The following is a 23,905-nucleotide window of genomic DNA, read 5'->3' as shown; positions in this document are numbered from 1 at the left end:
GAAGACTTACTCTACTACCAGAAGGAGAAAAATGCAAAAAAGTCTTAAAACAAACAAAACCAAAAAGGCCTTAAAACACTACAGTGAACACGCCAGCAGGTACAGCGTGCCTTCCACACGGAGGGTCCTCTCCCACACAGAGCGCCGGGCAAGTCACCAAGCCCTGAACTCTCACAGAGCATCTCCTCTGCGCCAGGAACCCGGGGCCCTGGGCCCTGAGGCCAGAGGGCTCCTGCTTTTCCACAGACGAGGGGGAGGGGCAGCACGCTGTGTGCTGCCAGAATGGCCGAGCACGCCCGACTCGGAGCACGTCCCCACAGCCCCAGCAGAGGGCGCCAAAAGGTCTGCACAGACACACAAGTTCCGGAGCCCCAGGCCGGGAGGGGCCTGCGCTGGGCTCCAGGCTCACCTTGATTGTGCTCATGTCCATGGGGTGCTTGATGATGTCACAGTAGTCGTGCAGGCCCAGCGCCTCCACGTCCACGGGCTTGTAGAAGGGCCAGGCGTAGGCGGCGTGCTTCTTGGCAAACATCTCCTTGAGGATGCCGCTGCAGCACTTGAGCTGCTCCGAGACCTTGCTGCTCTTCTCCGGCGCGGGGTGCTGCTGCGAGTCGGGCACGTCCTTCTTTGGGGGTTTCACAGGCCGGCTGCTCTCCCGCCGGGGGCCCACTTTGGTGGCCTTGGGCTCCGGGGGCAGTGAGGGCGGCTCGTGAATGGGGTCCATGGCGGTGGGGGTGGTGGTGTCTGCTTTCCTCTTCACCCCCTTCTTTGTCTGCCAGAAGCACAGGTGAGACAGGCACAGTCAGAGGCGGCACAGCTGCCCCTCAGGGTCACCCCGGAAGCCCGGCCTTGTCGAGGGTCCCAACATTCACGGGACACAGGACCGAGGACAGGGAGATCTTATCCCACCAGTCTGCTCTGCAGCTAGGACGAGGCCTGCCAGCCGCAGAGAAAGTGCACGACCGAGTGTGGGATCTGCTCACTCGGAGGCCACAGGACCTCCTGAAGCCGCTTCGTGCCTAACACCAGGGACCTCCCCCCAGTGCCCATGGTGCAGAGGGACATAATTCAAGGAGTATTTGGACGGTTATCTGCAAATATACACAGTCTAAATCAGAGACAGGACGGGACCCTCTGGGAGCTGCGACATGATTACGGGATCTTTGGGTCAGTAGAGCAGCTGCTTCTGGACTGGGATTTAAACATGGCGTGATCCCCCAGAAACACCCACCAGTGCCTGGGAGCCAGGACAGGCTCTACATAAAGCACAGGGCCCCCGTCTCCTGTGAGGCCCCTCACCGCCCCCCCCCCCCGACGGCAGCACCCAGACGCTCACCTTCACGGGCTGCGGGGTGGCCGCGATGATGGGCGGGTGGCTCTGCACGGGCTGGGGGGCCGGAGTGGGCGGGGGTGGCGGCTGGGGGGGCACCGGTGGGGGTGTCTGCAGTGGCTGGGGAGGCACCACTGTCATGACAGGGGTCTGGACAATGAGGTCTGGGGTGACAGCAGGGAAGGGGTGAGGTGTGGCCTGCACAGGTGGAGGATTCTGCTGAGGAGTCTGGGTCTGTGGAGGCGTTGATGCTTGCGTTGTGTTTGGTACCGCGGAGACTCCAGGTTTTGCCGTCCCTGCCGATCATAAAGAGCACAGAGAGTCGGAGGCTGTGCGCACGTCCCAAGGCTGACCCTGCAGGGACAGCACCACACGTGGCAAGCACCCACCCGCTGAAAGACAGAACGCCCTGCACACCCCAGACTTCGCTCTGCCAGACCTGTCCGCCTGCCCCCAGTGCTCAGGGAGCAGCGGCAAACTGCACGTCCCGCTTCCCGGGTGTCCTGGCCGCAACTCCCAGCTTGGGCACAAAGACCCCTTCATGAAGCCAGGAGGCCCCGGGCGGAAGTCACAGGAAACGCATGCTGAGTGTGGACACTGAAACCATGGACGGGGAGCAGCAAAGGGCTCCTCGGCACCTCCGGCCACAGCTGGCCTCGATTCCAGAAGTGCTGCCTGGCGAGTAAGCACTGCTGGCAGGGGCCGCCCTCACCAAGGCTTCTGGAAACTGGCAGGCCCCGACCTCCCGGGGCCAAAGGGGGCAGCTGGACTGCTGCTGCCCTTTGTGACTGGCTTGGGCTGCCTCCCAGCAGCCGTGCAGGCGACCCTGAGCACACCGCGGTCACGTTGCGTGGCCAGCCGGCTCCAAACACAAGCGGCTATGACTAGAGCTCTCACGTGAGCAGGTGCACTGGGGCATCAGGGCCTGGAAATACGGCGGGCTCTGACACCCGGTGCCTCAGAAAGGTAGCCTTCACCTGTGGGCTGTCCTCGGGCAGCACCTCGGTAGCCGGTACCTAGGTAAGCTAGTGTGCCCCAAGGAGCAAGGGCAAGGTTCTGCCGAGTGTCCCTGTTCTCCTTCCCCAGGCAGCACACCTGGGCTCCTCCCAGACTGGAACAGAGGAGCTGTCACCATGTCTGCCCAGCATGCAGCCCAAACCCCTGGTCCCAGGGACTGAGGACCCGGCTTCTCGAGTAAGGAAAAGGGATATGACCTGACACGTAAAACAGCCAAGGAAGGGGCGATAAGCAATCGAGTCCTCCTTGGTCACCCCTGGGCACTGCAGGGGAGCCAGCCATCCCCCTTCCCACCACCGTTTCAGAGCAAGGTGAGGCTGGGGGAGAGAGAAGCAGCTCACGCCCAGGAAGCAGCCTGCACGCAGCGCCCTTCTGCAGCACAGAGCCCCGAGCTGCGCAGACAGCAGCTGTTAAGAGATTTTCCTAGAGAGAAGCATTTCTTTGAGTGGGCAACTCCTTGCCAGCTGGCCTCTGGAATCCCATGTCAAGGGGGAAGGGGGGGAAACTGAGAGGGATGACATGCAGAGACAGACAAAGAGGGCTTAATTTTGCCTTCAGATGACCAGGAAGGCACACTTCTAACATGCATGCACTGAGATAATTCAAATAACAAACCTCAAGGATTGGGATATTAGTTAAAAATGCTTCTGGCCACCTTGATTTCTTTAAATTGGAAAAGCAAAAAAAAAAAAAAAAAAAAAAAAAAATCTTGTTTTCACTTTCTTTTTAACCTAAGTCAATGTGCCATCCTTAGAAAAGGCAGGGCCACATCATTTCTGCTTGGGGCAGGGTCACAGGAGCCTGTAGGTGGCTCCAACAGTGAAATCACTCCCGCTCCAACCAAACTGCAGCCTACCAGTTAGTAGATGCTGTCCATCCTCCCGCCACTCCCGGTCCTCCCCTGAACTTGGAAAAGGGACAGTGATGGGGGAGAGGTACAGCCAACTACTCGCTACTTCAGTACTCTACCTGCTTCTTTCCTCCCACGTCCTCTTCCTTTTGCCTGGACTATCATGATCTCGGTTTCTTCTGTGGGTAGTTCGTTGATTTTTTGCAAGAAGAGCTTCTCCAGAGCTTCTGCCATTAAGACTATGTCATCTCCAGGCTGGATAAGGAGACACATGGGGTGGAGTCAGAATTCCCTCTGCTCCCACCTCTGTAGACAGGGCACCCCGTGTGCCACCCCCTGCCCCAAAACCTGAAGCGTCGTACTCAGGGTCCTTCCCCAGTCTGTACCCCAAGGAGCCATGATGGCTAGGCTACCAGGTATCACGGAGGCTTGCGCTCCTACAGGTGTGCTGAGCCTGCACCTGTCTGCCTGCACTTCCCTTTCTCGTCTTTTAAGCTCTGGGCTGTCTGCGAAACCATCCTAAAGCCTTAGGCATCTACCAAGCTCAGCCGATCACTGACCGGGGCTCTCCCTGCATGAGGACCTCCTTTGACACAGTTCGACTTCACTAGAAATTCTTGAATGGCACAGGATTTCTTGCCAGGATACTTTAACAGGGCCCCAACAGTGCTCCCCAATGTACCCCCAAGGCAGCTCACCAGGGCTCTTGGGCACTGTCCATCTCACACTGCTTTAGGGGTCCCCACTCTGTCACTCCGTCCATAACATGCTGTTCCCACTCAGCTAGACTGAGAGCCTGGTGTGCACATTTCGCTCAAACCTAAGTGGTGAGAGCTGAGACTTTAAAAAACACAGTAAACTTCAAGAAACTCACCTACCCATCTCTTCTGGGCCATTTTACCCACTACACCAGCAGAGGTCAAAAGCTGAGTTCTGTATAGTGTCTCCCTCCAGAGTCGTTCTATTTGAAAGGGTTGATTTTAATCACATCTGTGGTCTGAACTGTAAACAAATGATCTGGCTTCATGGCACAGCCGAGCCGAGAGGTTTGGCTACGGGGTTAGGAAGTGACCTTCAGGTCTACGAGTAAGATCAGGGGACACTCGATTCCATGGCCACAGCCACGTCCACAGCTCGAGGAGACCATTGCCCACAGAGCAGCTGAGCTCTGCGCCGGCCCCGTCACACCTCGCTCACGTGGAGGTCTCTGTGTGCGCACACCTCTGCACAGCTACGCTTTAGCAGGCTCTTTCCTGACCATTGGCATCACCCGAATGGACTTTGACGGGAGTCACCACTATCCGCCTCACACCTTCTCTACTAGACATGCTCAGGAACCAAAATCCCAAGGGCGTCAGAAGCACATGCTTCAGGCTAACAAGGACGGCTTGCAAGTTACACGTGGCAGCGCCCTCCCCCCACAGAAGAGACACACCCAGTCACAGGCACAACTGCAGGTCCCATTACCTCCACCTCCAAGGGTCTCCTCCTGCCAGACTCGAAGCCCAGCAGCTCCCAGCACCCCTGCCCACTGGCTCCTGACATGCCCGCTGCCTCCCCGGGGCAGCTGGACGCTTGCCCCCACCGCTCACCTTGTTATAGATGTAACAATTTGTAAACATAGTGTTGAAGTCCTGGATACATTCCTGAGCATTCCAGTAATAGTTGTTTTCCAAGCGCTTCTTTATTGTTCCCATATCCATAGGTGTTTTAATGATTTTATAGTAATCCTGGAGAGCAGAGAGAGAGCAAAGGGCCAGCGTCACCCGGGCAGCCGCGTGGCACGCACGCTGGGCGGCCGGGCTGCTCCACAGGTAAACCGGCAGGCGGAAGCCCTTCCTCGCATCGGCGAGGGAGAAAGGCGACTGAGATCGAGTGGACTGGGGAAGGATTCCCAAGTGCTGGCTGGCAATTTGGAGGGAAAACGTACAAGTTAGCTAATTGCCCTATCTCAGATCAGGTTGTCTTTATCAAAATTCATGGTTTTTCTTTTCTTTTCAATGTTGAAATATTTTTTCATTTTTAATAAACAATGTGGAGAACAGATGGCTTTTAAAAACGCAGTTCTTAGCTAGTAAAACAACGCGTGGCGGGTAATACTGTGTCCCTGCCATTTAAGATTTTACAAGTCCATAAAGTGCAAATCCCCACGGCGCCAGTGCTTGAGCCACCCACACCCACCGCACTCCCCGCCTCCTGCCAGGCTGGACAGCCTCAGTCGAGTCCACTGGACTTGCACTTCTTTTACTTACTGAAGCCCAGTCTACCACTAAGGCTTCACTAGTCTCCAGACATGGTGGAGCGACTACCCAGGTTAACTGCCAAATCAAGAATCTGGACAGCTTTCGAAATCCTCAGTTAAAAAATACACATCCAGACCCAACCCTCAAACCTTCCGATCTTCCTCTCCAGGCACCACCCAGGAGCCAGATGGCAGGCGCGAACGTCTCGCAGCCCTCAAGGGGGTCAGACTCCGCACTGTCCTCACAACAACTTGCCTCTAACCATGAACCCACTTAAAAATGAAGTTTATTTTTAAGAACTACCAGAGGAATTTGGGGACAGATCAAGCAGGGCCCAGGTTTCCAGGCTAGAGCACCAAAGAGGGCTGCACACGGACAGCAGGCTGGCCCAGCTGGGGCCTCTCAGAACGCTCCATGGAGAACCAATTCTCTGTAGCTATTACCCCTCCTCTGAGGACAAGTGGGGTCCCAGTGGCAGAGAAGCAGGCTGGGGGCAGAACTGGAAAGGCAAGCATGGGGTACAGGGTTTTGATCTGCTCTGCCAAAAGCCATCCACTTACATGTAAAGGGCTGGCACAGGTCACAGCCCTGCCCTGGTAAGGGCTTAAGTACACACCCAAGTGCCCAAAGCAGGTGGCCAGGAGGGGAGACTGAAACCAGACTTTCTATGCTCTGACCTCCTTTCCCAAGAGAAACAAGTCCAAACACAGCTGCCCAATGGAAATTTAGATTTTATCCTATGGCCAAAGGTCTCTAAGAATGGTGCTGGGAGAAGGTGGGACAAAGGTAGGATACTGGGGGGTGAGGAACTGACAGCTGGGGCAGTGGGGTTAGGGGCATGAAAGGAGGCCAAAATGCAGGTGAATATCTGTAAGGCATCAGAAAACAGAAAAAGAACCAATTTTCTTTTTGCTTGCCCTATTAACATCTCCTGAAGGAGGGGGTCCCCCAGAAAACCAGGCTTTAGCATGACGATGCTCCCAGGCAACCAGCCCCTTTGGGTCAGCCCATACCAGTGCCACGAGAGCACTGTCGCAAAGCAACCTCCCTCCTGGGCTCCTCACTCCCCCGTGTCTGAAAATATCAGGTCAGTGCCACCATTAACCATCCCCTTCTTCCTACGTCAGAGCAGCTACGGGCAATGTCAACAGTTATAGGGACAGGTATGTTCAGAGTGCTGCCCACCCTCGGGGGCCCAGCCTCCACTTCAGAGATTGACCATGAACTCCCAACCCCCTTGGCCTAACTGACCACCCACATGTGTCTGTCCTGCTAGCCAGCACCCAATATTCCCTCGATGTCACCTGTGATGCTGCCTCCTTGGTGACCTCAAGTCCTCCAGCCCCCTTTCCCTTCTCAGCCCTCTAGGCCTCAGTCCCCTCTGAGTTCCGTAACAGACAGACCCTCCGCTCTCCTGGCCCTGACACAGTTTCCCTTCAAAGCCAAGATTTTTGACATGGTGGCTCTGCATCCTTACCTTCTCATTCACACTACGGCAAGTCTGGTTTCTAAAAGCCCTCCTTAAGGCCAACCGGACGGTCAGGTCGGAAACTGCACCTCTGACCTCCCTGGAGCCTCTAATGTGGAAATCTGGGAAACGGCTCTTTTCTGTAGGCCACTGGCCCCACCCCCCAAAAAGCCTTCGTGCCCCATGGGTTCTACCCCCTCTAACTACCTCTCTGCATTTGCTCCGAGATGTCACTCTCGACTGTGGGCCCTGCCCAGCCCAGCTAGAGACCAACGCGGCCTCTCCCGAGGGACCTGCAAGATACCACCACGCCGACTGTCCGCTTCTTGTCTTGGTCAGGGGCCAGTGTGGCCCCTCCTCTGCCTACACCCCTTTCCGGAGGCGGTTCATGACCCAGATCTTCAGTGCCCCTCCCAATTCTCCCTTCCCCCGAGTACATGCGACACGTATCCATGGACAGACAGCACTGGACGGGTGTCAGACATGACTGTCAAGCCAGGAGGGCCACACCGGAGCATTCATTCTTCCTGGGTTGGGACACCTGACAGAGGCTAAGGCTGCCCGCATACAAGCAGTTCCGGGACTTGCAGACCCAGCCTGTGCCGGCAGCTACAATCGCCCAACCCACTCGCCTGGGGGCATAGGGGACCCAGCAAACAGCAGAAGGCAGTTTAAAGACAAGGAAGAAGAGGAAAATAAAATAAAATAAAATGAAAGCAGGTATTCTGCCTGCTCCCTGTGGCTCAGAGATGTAAGCCGTGCTTGCAGAACTGTCTGCTAGGGACATGGGCAAGGCGGAAACTCCCGAGAAAGGGAAGACGGGTGGGGGTACATAAGAACGCGAGCAAGGGCTCTGCAGACGGGACAGGGAGGGAGGGCACAGCGGCTCCCCAGCTGTGCAGCTACAGCCAAGGCCACCTCTCAATGCGCCCTCTCTCTGGCCAGGGCCACCTCCACGCACTTGCTCCCTGCGAAAGAATCTACGACGTTTCCCTACCCTGCACCCCAAGGGATGCTGCTGCTGCTCGTGACCACTACTGGAGCAAGCCAGTCCCCTTCCAGCACAGTCCGACCAGCCACACCTACTTCTCCTGGGCCTAGCCGGCCACACCGGGAAAGAGAAGGGCGCCAGGTTGTCCACGCGCTCTGACTTCAGCTCGACATGGGACTGGAAGGAATCTGTGAGCATCCCATCCCCCCTCGTTTCGACCTTCACACAAGCTTCCCTGGGATCCCAATATCCAAGAAACCAGTTGCTGTTTAAGCCAACTGGCTCCCTCATTCTCCCCCGATTCTTCAAGGCGGGTGAAACCACTCCCTCAAGGGCCCTGCTGGTGCTGGCATCCAGACCTGGGCCCCCGGCTCTCACCACAGACTCCAAACGCATCTCCGCCCTCCCCTGGAGCCTTAACCAGGAAACTTGCAGGAGACCTGGAGGACCCCTGGGCCCTGCCCAAGCTACTCACAGGGAGGTTTAGCTTGACGGCGTCCACAGGCTGCTGGAAAGGCCACGCAAACTGGTGTTTCCATAGTGTCTTGAGCACCACTCTGAGCAGATATTGCAGTTGGTTGGTCTGCCTCTTGGGCTTGTTGGGGTTGGAGGTTTCCGGGGGCGGAGGGTTGGTGCTGGCTGTGTTGGCTGGCTGGGGTTGGGCCTGGGCCTGCGTTGTAGACATTTGGGAAGTTTCTAGTCCATCCCCCATTACTGGCAGATTTCTCAATCTCGTCCCAGGGCCGCTCTCCGCAGACATGCTAGTGATCCCATCACATTCTTCACTGGGTACTCTACAAGGAAGAGAAGAGTCCCCGTCAGAGCCCAGTGAGCAGACAGGTACCATAATGACAAGTCCCTCTGACTGTGGCCTCCAAGGACTGAGCTTTGCTGTCGGTAACTTGTCAGGTTGGCCAGTGGAGCCACTCCATGCGCTGCCTAAAGGGACCCACTGCCTGCTGCTCTCAGAGACTGGCCATCCGGCAGGGAAGAAAAACGACGCACCAACAGAGGGAAGCAGGGCGTGGAGGTGAGAGCCGACACGGCGCCGGCAGGGGCTCTGGGAGCTCTGGAGTTCCCACGGAAGAAGGTACGATAAAGCCACGTCTCCCAAACCTGCATCTCCCTTTCTCCACCGGAGAGCCTTTTAGGGATGCTGCCCGTGTGTGGGAGAGGAGGATCCGCAGGCCTGCAGATATGATGTTTACACCGAAATTCTTGTTTGCATCTGTGGCTCAGGAAGTATGGAGACTAGCCAGTAATTCCATTTGGAGGGCCAGGCAGGGAGGAACGGGAAAGCCAGGCCCGCTCAGCCTCGATGGCCCACAGAGCCTACTGCCAAGTGCTCAGGGCAAAGCCTCACACTGAGAACATTTTCTTGGTAACTTAAAAAATGCATGTTTGCTGATGAGAGAAATCCAAACGTTTACTGCTGATAACATAAAAATGAATCTATACTCAACCTACCATTTTATTAACAAGAAGGGGCATCTTCTGTGGCGACACAGGCCCCCACTGCCAGTGCCTGTCTGAGCACCCCTCTGGTGCCCTCCTCATACCTGGATGACCCTGAGGGCCACGCCAGCCCCACAAACCCTGCCACAAGCACCTGTGCACAGGTGACTTTGTGTACTGTCCATTTATTCCAATGGGACAAACTCAAAGGCGTGTAACCGTAGGTCAGGGCTACACACGGCAGAACCGCATCGCCCCACCCCTTACGGTGCTGGAGCCCACGCTCTAATAAACACCCACTCAGACATACACAGGCTGTCTGCATCCTGTCTGCGCACTGCCTGTTTGTGGCAGTTTCCTACCCAGCCGCACGAGGGGCTGCCTGCATCTGACAAGCACCTTCAGGAATAAAACTAGGAACTGGGGGGGGGAACAAAACCTTTCTGGCGGAGGTAGTCAGACGAGGGCTTATGAGGAAGAGTGGGCAGGCCTTAGGACCACAAGACTGGCAGACAGAGGGGACAATACAGACAGGGCAGACTGGCGGCTCTGTCATGGCTTTCATTCTGGACGGTACTTCAGTGGGTCAAGAAACAGCTTCATGCCTCGCACACACTAGGCACCCTAGCTGCTGATGAATTACTCTGTAATTCAGTCCAAGTGTAATTTAAACCAAGGCTCCCACAAATCCCCTTGTAAACGCAGTCCTGGCAAATTAGTACATTTTAAAAGCACCAAGAGAGAACTTGCTACAGAAAGCCAACTCTGTAGTCTATGTTTAGGGGCTATGGAGAGCTGGACCTCCCAGCCCGCGGCTGGCAGGCTGACTGCCTGACGCATAGGTCCTGGCCACATGCCCCTACACCACACCACGGTCCCGGCTCCAGGGTGAGCCCAAGGGCTGACAAGAAGCTGGAAAAACCAACATCTCCAGACAGACAGCTTCTTCCTTCCCCAATGTTCTGGCTGATGGCAGGCACAGATATCACCTGGCTAGAGAACGCATGAAGAGAGCACCGTGCTAAGGAAGAGGCTGCCACAGGGAAGGGACCTGTCTGGAAGTAGCCCAAGGCCACCTAGTACAAGACTCTGAAGGGAGCAGGGTGCAAATCCAACTCAGAAGTCAACAAACAATTGGCAGTGGTGAACACACTGTACAGGTGTCCCTCAGTATCCGTGGGGTTGGTTCCAGGACCCTCAAGTCCCTTATATAAAGCAGTGTAGGACACCTGCACATAACCTATGCACATCTATCCTCCTGCGCACCTGAAACCATTTCCGCACATTTCCATCCGAGGTTGGTTGGATCCCTGGATGTGGAACCAACAGACACCGAGGGCTGACCGCAGTCTGAATCTCATGGATTCAGCCTGAGAATGGAATCTTTCTTTGCTCTATTCACCAAATAGATGAGAGATTTGAGATACTTGAGTCTTGTCTATTCAGAGCGGGGATGCGACTCATTTTTAAAAGCCTGAGTAATTCATTAATGCTTGAGCTCACAGGAGAGGACAACACTGTTGAGAGAAACACACTCATGCCACCTACACGAGACATCTGGGGAGCTGAAGGGAGGGCGTGCTAGAGTGGTGCTGGCTAGGTGTGTAAAGGCGGTCTTGTAGCCACTGCTGAACAAGCATTTCATGAGGTCCAACCGTGCCCACGATGCCAGGGTAGAATCAACGATCTGCGCTCTCCTAGGGCATTCCTGAGACGTGACAAGGGGAGGGATAGCAACCCCTGCAAGGGGTGTGCCCCACCCAGAGAACAGCCAGCTCAGGAAGAAGGGGTCAGCGAGGGCTTCAGGGATGCCAAGCAACATCCTGGTACCTCTCCCAAACACAGTGCTGGGGATGGAGAAGGGACACCCAAAGCTGAAACCAGACAGACACCTTGTGTCAGCGTGTGATGGGGAGTGGAGCTGGTGACAGCTGGGCAGCAGCCCGTGGAGAGCATGCCCCCAGCGACCCAGGAGCACAAGACCAAGACTGGGCGTTTCCCTGAAGCAACTGTTTGATGGCGGGCCACAACACTGCAACAAGCAAGCACAGCAGACTGCAGCGGCTTCTAAAGGCAGGTGTCCAACCGGGTGAGCCTGCTTCAGGCGACCCCCCATCCGTTGGGGAACTAACTGCCAAATGGTCCTGGGAAGAAGTGCCTGAGGAACGAACCAAAGGAGGCCATAGGAACGGAGACGGTGCAAGGGAGGCGTGAGAGGAGGGCCTGGAAACACGATGGCAGCTCAGGCAGGGCTGGAAGCTTGGAAAGCTTGGAAGCTTGGAGCCCAGAGGCCTGAGTAAACGCACCCCAATGAAAGAAGGAAGGAGGCCACACACAGATCCAGGGAGGGGGAGCAGCTAGTGGCAGGAGGTTAGGTGCAAAACCTCACAAAGAGCCTGCACACAGATGAGAAGAGCAGAGAGGGATAAGAGCCCCCAGGCCTCGGCTGAATCACAGGACACAGTGTTGGAGGCGGGTGTCTGGCCAAGAACACTGGCAACCAGAGAGGGGCAACCCCGCCTGAGGAACGGTAAGAGGGAGGGCACACCCCGGAGGCAGTGTCCAGCGGTGTGAGAGACTGACTGCACAGAGGGTGTGTCTCTGTTCCTGACATGAAAGGCAAGAATGGAAAGACAACAGGATTTGCCCAGAGTTTAGCGGCTAATGGGAAGGACCTCAACCTCAGAGAGGCAAGGTCTACAGCCACCATCAGAGTGCCATGACAGGGCTCGCAGTGGGGCTGAGGGGGGGGGGGTCCTGCAAACTGTGTCCCTGAAGCCACTAGGGGGGCACAGACTGGCTTTAGGTGGATGGTGTGTAATCACTCAGGATGAGTTTCCCCTCTTTCCATCTCTTTTTACTCTCGTCTGACCTGACGGGGAAAGGCCCAGCCTGATGCTAGTGTACAAGGTTGTACTCAGAAGGTGTAGGAGACGATTATGTTATCTGGATAGAATCTAACAATGTCATTTTGTTATGGTAGTATTTAATTTTACTGATTTCCATGAATGGCTTTGATATGGTCTCCCCTCAAAATAAGTGTACCATAAACAAAACAGGAAACTGATTCTTTTAAACACACCTTTAGGTACACGAGTACCCAGACAAGACAGGGGCAGGGCAAAGTGTAAGGGCAGCGCAGCCTCCGGGAGAGTGGTGGGACCCCAGGGGGATCGGAGGGAGGGCTGGTCGCAGCAGAGAGGGTCTCTGGCTCCCCGAGGCTCTCCAGAGGTGAGAGCAGGGAGGGGAGAGCCAGGACAGACTGCAGGCTTCACTGAGAAGCCAGGGCCATGGGAGTTTGCAAGGAACCGCTATTAACACAAGCGGGAAAGGAGCCGGAAAGGCAATCACAGGACGGCAGAGCACTTTTTCCCAAATCCTCCCTGGCTAAGTGGATGGGGGCAGTCACTTCTTTGGCAGCCACAAAAACTCGGGGCGGGGGCCAGTGAGACAGAAGAAGACAAAGGGAAAAATGACACCAGTCACAAGCCAGCTCACCAGGAACCTTGGGTCCCGCGTAACAGCCTTGGTCCAGGCGCAGAGGGATGTGACAGGACAGTGCCACAGAGAAGGAAATATGTTCGTGGGGTTTAAGGATGCCTGGAGTCTGCTAAGAGAGGGTTTCAGTACAGAAGAACCAACATATCCAAAGGGACAGGAGGGGACGAGCTTGACATGGCCCCAACACAAGGGAGAATCCCGAGCACTGACGCAGCCGGGAGCTGGGGCGGGGGTGGGGGGGTGCGCAGCGAGCGAGGCTGAAGAACGCCGTGCAGTCTGGTTCCACCGACTTCTCCCAGGGAGCAGCCCAGCAAACACACTGCTACGCTGTGCTGCGAGCACATGCCAGGTGAGCCGCGGCTGTCTCAGGCGAGGGCAGGGGCAGCCCCTCCCTGGAGGGGAGGCTTGGCCTCAGAACAGTAGAGCAGGTCAGCCACAAGGACACAGGCCACCAGGGGGCCAGCTCGTCCCACCAAGTGCCAGCAGTCTCCATAAATTTTCCATTAAGTAATGACATTCTGGAAATCTCTAAGCAATATCCCTGAGGCAAGATGAAGCCAAGGTAACCGATTTCTAGAGCTTCTGGACTGGGCCATGCCTTCTCTCTTTAAAAAGGGACTTGACTTGCAGCAAAGCCAAGGGATGGAGGACTCTTTTGTGTTCTGGGCTGGTGACCGCCTTTCTTCACCTTCATGCCAGGCCCAGACAGGTCTCCGAGCCAAGAAAGTGGAATTTTCTGCCCATAAGATGAAGGGAGATTATTCTACAGAAAACCTGGACTCTTGAAAAGCCTCATGTTGGTACTTTAAACCACTACAAAAGCCAAAGAACCCTGCTGGCTAGCCAGCTAGCTCACATTCGAAGCATAGTAGCAGTTAAATCCTCACAGTGACTCTAACATTGCTTCTGGCCTCATTACTTTACAGATCAGGAAACTGAGGCAGGAAGAAGTAACTTATCCAGGAGGTGGAAAGACCAGGTCCAAGCAGCCAGGACGGTCCCAAACCTGGCACCCGATTCCTAGGCAGTCTCAGTTGGCGTGTGAACCGCGGAAGCCTCCCCTAGCAAGCTCCACACGCATGCTGGAAGGGTCCCACATACACAGTCACAACAGGCTGGCCACCACCCCTAACCAACATAAACGAGGCACAAGATCCACACACTCATAATGACTGAGGTCAAGTCCATGAGGAAAGAAACTGCAGCACGCTGTAGTTCAAATGCAAAAGCAGGACATCTCTAAGTTCCTTTTAGGAGGCTCCAATAACCACCAGTGACAGGTGACACCCATGGCCCCCACAAGGGGAATCACCAGGTAACGTTAGCTGAGCCACGAGACGCCCAGGACTCCCATCCTGTCCCCACCCTGGGGCCTGCGCAGCACCTACGCCTCGAGGGGCCACCTGAGACGTGGCTATGCCTAGACAGCCTGCATGTTGTGGCTCCGCCTTCCCGTGACCATAGGAAAGCAAAAATCCTCGGGAAACCTCAAGAACCCACTCTTACCAACAGTGAAAAGAAACACAAGGGAAATCGGCCAGAACTTCTAGTCTGTCGGGAGCCGAGGACGAGCGCACCAGTGAGAGTCCCATGCCAGAGCCGGCAACTTTTCTAAGGCACAGGTCTGGCCGGGTCAGCCTCCCTGGTAAGTTCTTCCCACAGCGGTCACCCCTGCCCCACACTGCCCAGGGCGCAAGCATCTATGCTCCGACAACACAGCCACAACCGATCCCCATCGCTGTCACCTTCGCCCTTTCATGTGCTACCTCTGCTGCCAGGACACAGATGGGCGTGCAGACACAGACACACACACAACCCGGCCCACAGACCCTGCGCTCGTCTGCTCTCTGCTCAGTGGCTTCCAGGGTCAGCCTGTGCACACGCCTGGGAAGCCTCGGGCAGGCCCACCTTCATCTCGCTCCTGTCCTCTTAGCGCACAGCAGGTGTACCCTACAGTGACCACACACAGATCGTCACCCCGGGGCTTCCAGCTCAATCTCAAAGCTCTGGACATGCAAAACACTCTCATGTGGACAATGTGGTGACTGCCGGACTCAGTCACTTGCTCAGGCAATGCGTCCTCACATGCCCGGCCCTGGGACTAGTCAACATGTCACTCTCCAGAGTGGTTACTTAAGCAATACTTGGGGTGAGTACCATGAAGGAGAAGGACAGGGCTGCCAGGTACAGGGAGAGGGGGACTTGCACTGACCTGCAGGGACAGGGCAGCACCCTTGAAGGAGGGACAGAGAACAACAGCGGGAAGGGGAGGAAGAGAGTATCTGTGTCTGTGAGGGGTGGGGTGGGGTGGGGTGGGGCAGGGAGGGATGGGAGAAGACATGGCCAAAAGCAGCACCAGGGCAGGTATCTTCAGCCATAGTTTTCTACCTAAAAGATTAAAAACGCTGCTCCCTCCCCATCTTCAGGCTGACCTGTGGCCAAGAGGCAGGAGCCACAATTCACTGTGTTAAAAGCTAGCTGAAGGTCAAAGGGCAGGGAAAAAATTTCACCCATTGTTTCCAACCCCTTTAGAAGCCACATGATCCAACTGGATGCTCTATTTTTGGATCTACTCCCAACAGAAAACCTACATGTTTCTCGTTTACAGGAACAAGAACAAGATGAAGCAAAGTTAGGCAGACAGTGCTGTGGTTTCCAACCTGAATGCCAAGGTGCCCAGGATGTCATGGTGAACTCAGAAGGGCACTGCGGGAACTATCAGCACAAGGCAATTAGTAATTTCAACGTCAGACTGCACTATATTCCTCTCATCAGGGTTACAGCTTGCAAAGCTTAGCGTTCAGCGGTTGCTGTAATAAAAAGCAAAGACCATATAAAAGCCAAGAGGAACAGGCAATGTGTGTGGTGGTGTCTAGCCTGGGTCAAAGGTCTGAGGACGTGCAGTGCCCACAGGCACACACACCCCATCAGAAAGCAACTATTGTTACGTAAGGCTATCGTTATGTAAGAATATTCATCCTTTCAACTCCTGTGTTAAATGTTTTCAAACAGCTAAATGGTTGTTGGGACATTAGTACTCTTTTAGTTGTCTGTACCAAACTACCTAAAAAACAAAATGTTGGGTATTTCCTTTGGCCTGGGAGCACTGAAAAAAAACTGAGACACTTAAGGATGTTGTGAATCAAGGAAGTTTGGGAACCTCTGGGACAATGAAAATAAAAATGTGAAAGTTTCCCAAGTTCATGCCTGCTTTCAACGATGCTATCATAATATTTAAGTGATTTGAGAAAATTTTAAGGACAGCATTTAAAAGACAACACAACAGTAATGTTACCCAACTTTCAACAGAAAATATTTCGTCTACTTTGACACTAACCTTATTTATAATCTGGCCAATTGTCCAGAAATGTAAAGATACAGAAAACAAAAAATCCAAAACAAGTTCAGAAAGTTGGGACATTTCTCACAGTGATGGAGTTCCCACTTGTAAAGCTGTAGCTGTCCCACCCGACCTCCACTTAGCTCCCATCGTTTGTCGAGCCTCTTAGGGTCTCCAGGACTTCGTTCTGACCCCGCTCTCACAAAGCAGCCTGGCCCCAAGCAACCTATTCCCAGACCAGGAAGGAGACAAGGAGGCAGGACAGAGATACAGAGGTGTGCAGGGCAGGTTCAGTGCTGGCATTCTGAGGGCAAGCAAGAGAGGAAAAGAGAAGAGACCACAAACGACGGCCCCGAAACCAGCTGATTTCTGGAGATTCAGTTCCCAGTTCCAGAGGCTGAGAAACAAGCAGGCTGGGACCAGCTACACCTCGTACTTGCAGTTCCATCTGAAGTCCTGGTCTCCCAGCCCAGTGACCCTGCCTCAACTCTGTCCTGTCCATTCAGACTTACTTGCCTCCTGAAGTGACAAGCATGTAGACAACAAGATGCCAGGGAAGGCAGGAGCAGTCGTAAAGATGAGTGTCAGCTAAGGGAAGGGTTTCTGATTCTGCCTGTGAAATATGGTGATGGCACGTAGCAGAGCTTTACGCAAGCCACTGTGACACTTACTAGGAAATTCGCCAGGAGGAGCCGCTGCTTCCTGGGCCGGAACCCTAAAAAGCACTCGACCTCCATCGGCTTAGTTAATCCTCACAGCTACCCTAAAAAGCAGGCAGTGGCTTCATCTTCATCATCATCATCCCCATGGTGACACAGAGGTACAATGACCTAGGTCGGCTGGAGGTCACTGTGCTTCCAGAGCATGCTCCAGGGCTGTCTCCACTCACCAAGCACGGTGGGTCTTCTGCTTGGCCAGCTGTACCACACTTCTGTGTCCCCATCAGCAGGCCTGCCTTATCTGAAGCAGCAACTGAGTGACACATGGCCCGTGAAGCTGGGTCTCAAGTCAGATTTCTAGTAGTGATATTGCCAAAGAATTGTTTCATCCCTGTAATAAATCGGAGCTCAGAAAACTTCCCACAGCACCTGGCCACTTGCTTACAAAGAGACAGGCCCCGACTTAGATAAATCCGAAGTGCACTTCCCTGCGGAAGCCCTGGAGTACAGGGCAGGGGGAGTGGATGCCAAGTTGTCACTTACGCTTCTCAAGCAGTTAAGAGGCCCGAAGGGATATGGCTTGAATCTGTTTTAGGCCAAGCCACCTGCCGGCGGGCACCAGCTGATCCCAGCCCCTAAGGAAACACATTCACAGTGGCACATACCATTCAGGCAGGGGAGGTCACCTCCCTACCCTTACAAGGCTCCTGTGTAGAGATTTGGGGAAATGCTAGCTTCTTCTACTCAAGGACAAAGAGACGGGGACCGGGGGCCCTGACTCTGGTAAAAACCTGGTAATTCTTCAATATTAATATTGTCAATTCACATCTTAGCTCATCCCAGGAACACCTTTGCTGGAATGCCGATCACACATGGGTATCAGAAGGCCCGTGTCCCTTACAGGCTGCGCAGCGGCAGCTACGCCGCACGCTCACGACGACCGCCCTGTTTAACGGTGCGATCTGTGTCAGTGGGGAAGCACAAACAGGATTACTTTTCCCTCTGACCAGCTCAGGCAGCTGGCGAGAACAGCGCTCGTGTCATCAGCCAGACTGCACCGCCTGGAGCCGGGCCAGTGGCCGTGCGCCGAGGCAGCTCTTAGAGGCCTTAATCCTTCTCCCTGCAGCTTGTGCACACCCTGCCCCCACCGCTTGGACCTGCCAAGGAGGGCCCGTGACCTCAGACCCCGCAGCCTGCCTCTCCGCTGGGGAAGAGCGTGAGCCGCACTCAAGCCCCCATCCCTCCATGGAGGGACACAGAAGCACAAGAACCTCGCACAGCCAGGAGGACAAAGGGACTGGGCAGGCCACAACCCTGCCAACCAGAATTGCCATCTCTTTGCTTTAGAAACCGATCAGTGGGCCAATTAAACTTGGGCCCTGGGAACGCTGCGCCATCTCCCGCCTGCGAAAGCTGCCAGCAGCTGCAGGATGGGCAGCCCAGGCAGTGGGAAGGTCCCGCTGTTATGTGCGGCTTGTGTCTGGTACTGATGGCTAAATCCGGGCGGATGGATTTGTGAATTTAAAATGTTCCTGTGAGAAGCACGCAGCAAAAACAAAACAAAATATTGATATGCTCAAGATCCAGACTGCTGGGCTGAAACATGCTCCCACAGGGGCAGGCTGGGCTAACTTTCCCTATAACGGGCTGGAGGGTCAATACCGTCAGCTGTGGAAGACAGGGCTGCTGCGACACTCACTCCATTCTGCCTTTGCCAAAACATGACAGCAGCGTGACAAACCTTAAATGCACCTGGCTATGTGCCAGTGAAACTGACACACAGGCCACAGTCTGCAGCCTACTCCATATATTTCTAGACTTGGTGAAGGTCAGGAACTGTGACATTGCACTAGAAGAGCAGAATGCAAAACTACAGACAAAATGAGGGAATGGCGTGCAGGAGAATGGGCACATGGAACCATACAAGGAAGCGGGATGTGGTGACGGGTCTGTGGACAACTACACGCATTCACACTGCAAAACCAACCCACCCACCAACCAAGCAGCACACACGCCAGCCACGCCCAGCCTCTTTGCAATCCGCCCCCCCTGGCTCCTGCTGGTGTCTGTCTGCCCCTCCCTGGCAAGCTGGCCCCCAGGGACTGCTCCCCAAAGCAGCCGTGATCTAAGTTCCCAAATTAGAGGCTGAAAGATAATGACAGAAATATAATGTCATTAATTCAAACTATGCATTCCCACTGACCCTGGCTGTGCCCTGTGTCTCAGGTTGTGCCCTTCACAGGTAAAGAGTGACATTTTCTCCTGGTTGCCTTTTTTAAAGCTATTGCGCCATCTCCTTTACTTGTCTTCACTTTACACCTTTTTAGTTATTTGTTTTCCAACAGAGCTGGTGCACTGAGACTTATCTACACCATAACGTGAAGCAATGTTAACAAAACTGCAGATTTATGTAGAAAAACCCTTCTTCTTCTTCTTCTTCTTCTTCTTCTTCTTCTTCTTCGAGAGAGAGAGAGAGAGAGAGAGAGAGACTCCAAGATGTGCCGAGGCGGGCAGCAGGGCTGGGCATTTCCCTCTGCCTACAGGGGGGTTTCCCAGCAGGAAGGAGACTCAGGGACACTGGAGAACGAAAGCATCTGCAAGGCAGCAAGAGTGAGAGACGAGGCTTCTTGGAGGACACGAAGAATTGAAATGAGAAAAAAGCTAAAGAGTGAAAAACCAAGGTTCAGTCAAACTAGGCTGGTAATCTGGTCTTGGGCTGCCCCTGGTAGAAAGCAAGGACGATGTCCACTAGTCTTCTGGAATTTCCCCACTTCAAACAAACAAGGATAAAAATCAAGTTCATGATCCCTGTGAACAAAATGTAAAACTATAAAAAAGACAGCCATGACATCTCCAGCCCACCACACACCTTAGTGCCAACTTCCACCTGTGTAAAGGTCAAGCTGTTTGGGATTTGGAGGGGCTAGGAGAGGGAGATGAACGAGACTCACACGAACAACCTGCCCATGGCGCACAACCACATTGCCTGTGGATGAAATGTTCCAGAACGCGCAAGCTCAGCACACAGGCCTGCTGCATGTAAGCAGAAACAACATTGAACACATGGAGCAGACCCATGAGTGGGGAAGGTGACCTTCCAATCAGCTCTCCTACAGTTTCGTCCACTGGGAAGCAGCCTGGATGAGCACTAAGTGAGAACAAATCGTGCCTCTGAGTTTCTTCTCAAAGCAGCAGACCAGCAGACAGTGTGACTCAAGGCACCCCTGGAACCCACCTATGCTCACTGGGGACACAAAAGGGACACAAAGCCGTCTAGCACAAGTGCTTCCAGAGACACCACGACCCCGACACCTCCCCCCCATCACTTTAACCACAGCCACCGAGGGAAGGAAAGCCAAACCAGGCCTCCAACGCCGAGGAGACGTGGAGACACGGCAAGGAGCCAGGACCCAGTGCTGTGCGGAGGCCATCATCAGGCACCAGGACACTCAGGCCTGAGGCCCAGTCACAAAGGATGAGAAGGAGACTGCAGTTAAGAATTCACCGAAAAACAACAGGACCCAGAGGCTTGAGCAGCAGGGAAGGGAAGGAGGGGGAGGACTGGGTTGAGGGTACCGGCTGGGGCTGCGCCACAATGGAAGTAAAACTCCACCCTTGCGCCGCATCTGCACGTGTCCAGCAGAAATCTAAAGCAGCTACTCATGCACTTTTTTTTTTTTTTTTTTTTTTGAGACAGAGTCTCGCTTGTTGCCCAGGCTAGAGTGAGTGCCGTGGCGTCAGCCTAGCTCACAGCAACCTCAAACTCCTGGGCTCAAGTAATCCTGCTGCCTCAGCCTCCCGAGTAGCTGGGACTACAGGTATGCGCCACCATGCCCGGCTAATTTTATATATATATTAGTTGGCCAATTAATTTCTTTCTATTTATAGTAGAGACGGGGTCTCGCTCTTGCTCAGGCTGGTCTCGAACTCCTGACCTCAAGCAATCCACCTGCCTCAGCCTCCCAGAGTGCTAGGATTACAGGCGTGAACCACCGCGCCCGGCTTACTCATGCACTTTTGAATTTTCTAGTAACCACGTGAACATAAACGAAGAGATGAAGGTCACAGTGTATTTCACTGAGTCCAATATATCCAAAATATCATCTGAACATGTAATCACTATAAAAAGCTGAGACACATAACTTTTTTTCCTATACTAATCTTTGAAATCCGAGTATGCTCTCCACACTTAAATATTTTATCTGCATTTAGGTTACATAAAATTTGCAGTTGAAAATGTAGATTCACATGCCCAAGGTGTCCCAAACATACTTACAGGAACGTGGCTCTGGGGCCGCAGGGACCCAGACCACTACACATTCAGCCAGCTCCACACACACAATCCACCTGTGCTTTAAATCAATTTGCTTTTTACAAGCTAAGATGTATTTAAGAGAAAACATTAACATGCCACATGTGATGTGTGAACTTGTGGATGGGGGAGACAGACATTCCTGGAGATAACACCGGAAGTCTCAATATGCAATACGATTGTTGATTTTGCTGTTTGTAATAATGTTTACTGTGGTTCTAGAGGACAGTGCTCATATCCCAAAAAAATAAAAGTTAAAAACTCTAATCATGGCCAGGCGCGGTGGCTCACACCTGTAATCCTAGCACTCTGGGAGGCCGAGGGGGGAGGATCGCTCAAGGTGAGGAGTTCGAAACCAGCCTGAGTAAGAGCAAGACCCCGTCTCTATTAAAAATAGAAAAAAATTAATTGGCCAACTAAAAATATATAGAAAAAATTAGCCGGGTGTGGTGGCACATGCCTGTAGTCCCAGCTACTGGGGAAGCTGAGGCAGGAGGATCACTTGAGCCCAGGAGTTTGAGGTTGCTGTGAGCGAGGCTGACACCATGGCACTGTAGCTGGGGCAACACAGTAAGACTGTCTCAAAAAAAAAACAAAAAACAAAAAAACAACCCAAAAAACCCTCTTATATTTACTTTTATTGTGATAAAGTATATGTAATACAAAATTTAACATTTTAAGCATTTTTAACTGTATACAGTTCAGTGGCATTAAGTACATTCACGCTGCCATGCAACAATCACCACCATCCATTTCCAGATCTTTTTTATCTTGCAAAACTGAAACTCTGAACTCTGTAGCAATTAAACACTAACTCCCCACCCTCTCCCTGGGTAAGCATCCTTCTACTTTCTGTCTCTATGACTCTGACTACTCTAGGCCCATATGAGTGGAATCACCCAGTAGTTACCCTTTTGTGGCTGCCTTATCTCACTTAGCATAATGTCTTCAAGGTTCATCTACATTATAGCACCTTTGAACTTCCTTCCTTTGCAAGGCTGACTAATAGTCCACAGTGTGGATATACCACATTTTGTTTATCCATTTATCCATCGATGAACACTTGGGCTGCTTCCATTTTTTGGCTATTGTGCATAGTTGCTGCTATGAACATGGGTGTATAAGTATCTGTTCTGATCTCTGCTTTTGAGAGAATGCCCTTATTTTTAAAAAGATGTTTGCTGAATTATACAGACATATACTATCACATCTGCAACTTACTATCAAAGGACTTAGGAGGGGGAAAGTACGCACAGATTAATAAAGCAAATGTGGCAAAATGTTAATTGGTGAATTTACTTTTTAAAGGACATAAAAATTTTCAACAAAGCCAAGCAGTGGCTCACACCTGTAACCCCAGCACTTTGGGAGTCTGAGGTGGGAAGATCACTTGAGGCCAGGAGTTTGAGGCCAGCCTGGGCAAGACAGCAAGATCCTGTCTCTAAAAAAAAAAAAAAAAAAAAGAAAAGAAAAAGAAAAAGAAAAACTAGCTGGGCATGGTGGCATGCACCTGTAGTCCCAGCTACTCAGGTGGCTGAGGTGGGAGAATCGTCTGAGTCCGGGAGTTTAAGGCTACAGTAAGCTATACTTGCACCACTGCACTCTAGTCTGGGTGACAAAGCCAGACCTCGTCTTAAAAAAAAAAAAATAAATAAACACAAAAATTAAAAGTTTGAAAAAGAAAAAATAATCACTAATTTCAAAAATAGCATCAGCTGCTATAAAGCAAAAGCTAGTGTAAAAATAAGTGCAATGAAAACAGCTGAATCAATTGGACTCCCAATTGTTGAGGCCAATGAGGAAGCTGCAATCAAGCAACTGCTGAACTATCAAATTGTTCCAAATTTCCAAAGACAGCTCCATCTCTGATTTAAAAATTAACAAACAAAAAAAAACCCTAAACAGGTTACCTGGGTCTTCCATATGGGAGCAGGGCAGAGCAGAGCAGCAGCTGATTAACGAGGCTAAATGAGACCACTTTGGAAAATGCATGTCCAGAGGAGCACACCCAGAAAAGGATATCAAACCAGCAGCATCTCAGATGGCAACCCAGCAAGGCAGGTTAAAAGCAGCAGATATGGGCCATATGGACTCAGGCTGCTGGCAACTTAATCAGAAGAGCGGGGAAAAATAGTTTGTCTTCCAAGAGTTGAACAGTTGATGTAAGCAAAGGGGGAGGAAATGGAATCTACCCTAGAAAATGTTACAAGTGAGGTACACAAAGGGTTTTTTTTCTTTTTGGAGACAGGGTCTCTACTCTGTCACCCAGGCTGGAGTTCAGTGGCACCACCATAGCTCACTGCAGCCTCGAACTCTTGGGCTCAAGTGATCCTCCTTGCCTCAGCCTTCCACCTTGCTAGGACTACAGGTTTGTGTCACCACGTCAGGCTAATTTTTACAATTTTCTGTAGAGAAGGGGTCTCACTATGTTGCCCAGGCTGGTCTTGAATTCCTGGCCTTAAGCAATCCTCCTGCCTTAGCCATCCAGCCTGGCCCACAAAAGCATCAGACTCTAGGAACTTTAAGGATCAAGGTAAATATACAAAAAGAGGGAAGGGGAGATAAAAGTTAACTTCCAAAGAAGGTCCCAAAGCCTAGGCAAATACCTTGCTGGGCCCCTGGGCTTCCCTTATCACTAGGAGGAGGGACTGGAATGCAGTTATAACTTGGACGATTACTCCCTATCAAAAAGTAGCTCCTCTCCAGATGCTACTTATGAGGCACACCCACAATTCACCC

The 23,905-nt window shown here is 52.9% G+C and overlaps 1 protein-coding gene across 4 annotated transcripts in view; it reads right to left on the bottom strand.

Annotated features, from left to right (window-relative positions):
* The window catches only part of BRD4 (bromodomain containing 4), an 87,271-nt gene that overhangs the window by 27,773 nt on the left and 35,593 nt on the right, over positions 1-23,905 (bottom strand). For 3 of the 4 annotated variants that reach the window (XM_076001491.1, XM_076001493.1, XM_076001490.1), the window contains exons 2-6: positions 8,375-8,693; positions 4,790-4,927; positions 3,317-3,452; positions 1,337-1,626; positions 410-772 (exon numbers count right to left, since the gene is read on the bottom strand). In XM_076001491.1, the coding sequence (XP_075857606.1) occupies positions 410-772; positions 1,337-1,626; positions 3,317-3,452; positions 4,790-4,927; positions 8,375-8,659 (1,212 nt within the window). In that variant the 5' untranslated portion in view covers positions 8,660-8,693. Of the gene's footprint in view, positions 1-409; positions 773-1,336; positions 1,627-3,316; positions 3,453-4,071; positions 4,756-4,789; positions 4,928-8,374; positions 8,694-23,905 lie in introns of those variants that run through there. The other variant, XM_076001492.1, reaches the window with a different exon arrangement.

Source organism: Microcebus murinus, chromosome 4 (genome assembly GCF_040939455.1).
Source record: "Microcebus murinus isolate Inina chromosome 4, M.murinus_Inina_mat1.0, whole genome shotgun sequence".
NCBI lineage: Eukaryota > Metazoa > Chordata > Mammalia > Primates > Cheirogaleidae > Microcebus > Microcebus murinus.
Note: the sequence above shows the minus strand (reverse complement) of the source record. Positions and strands in the feature narration are given on the sequence as shown.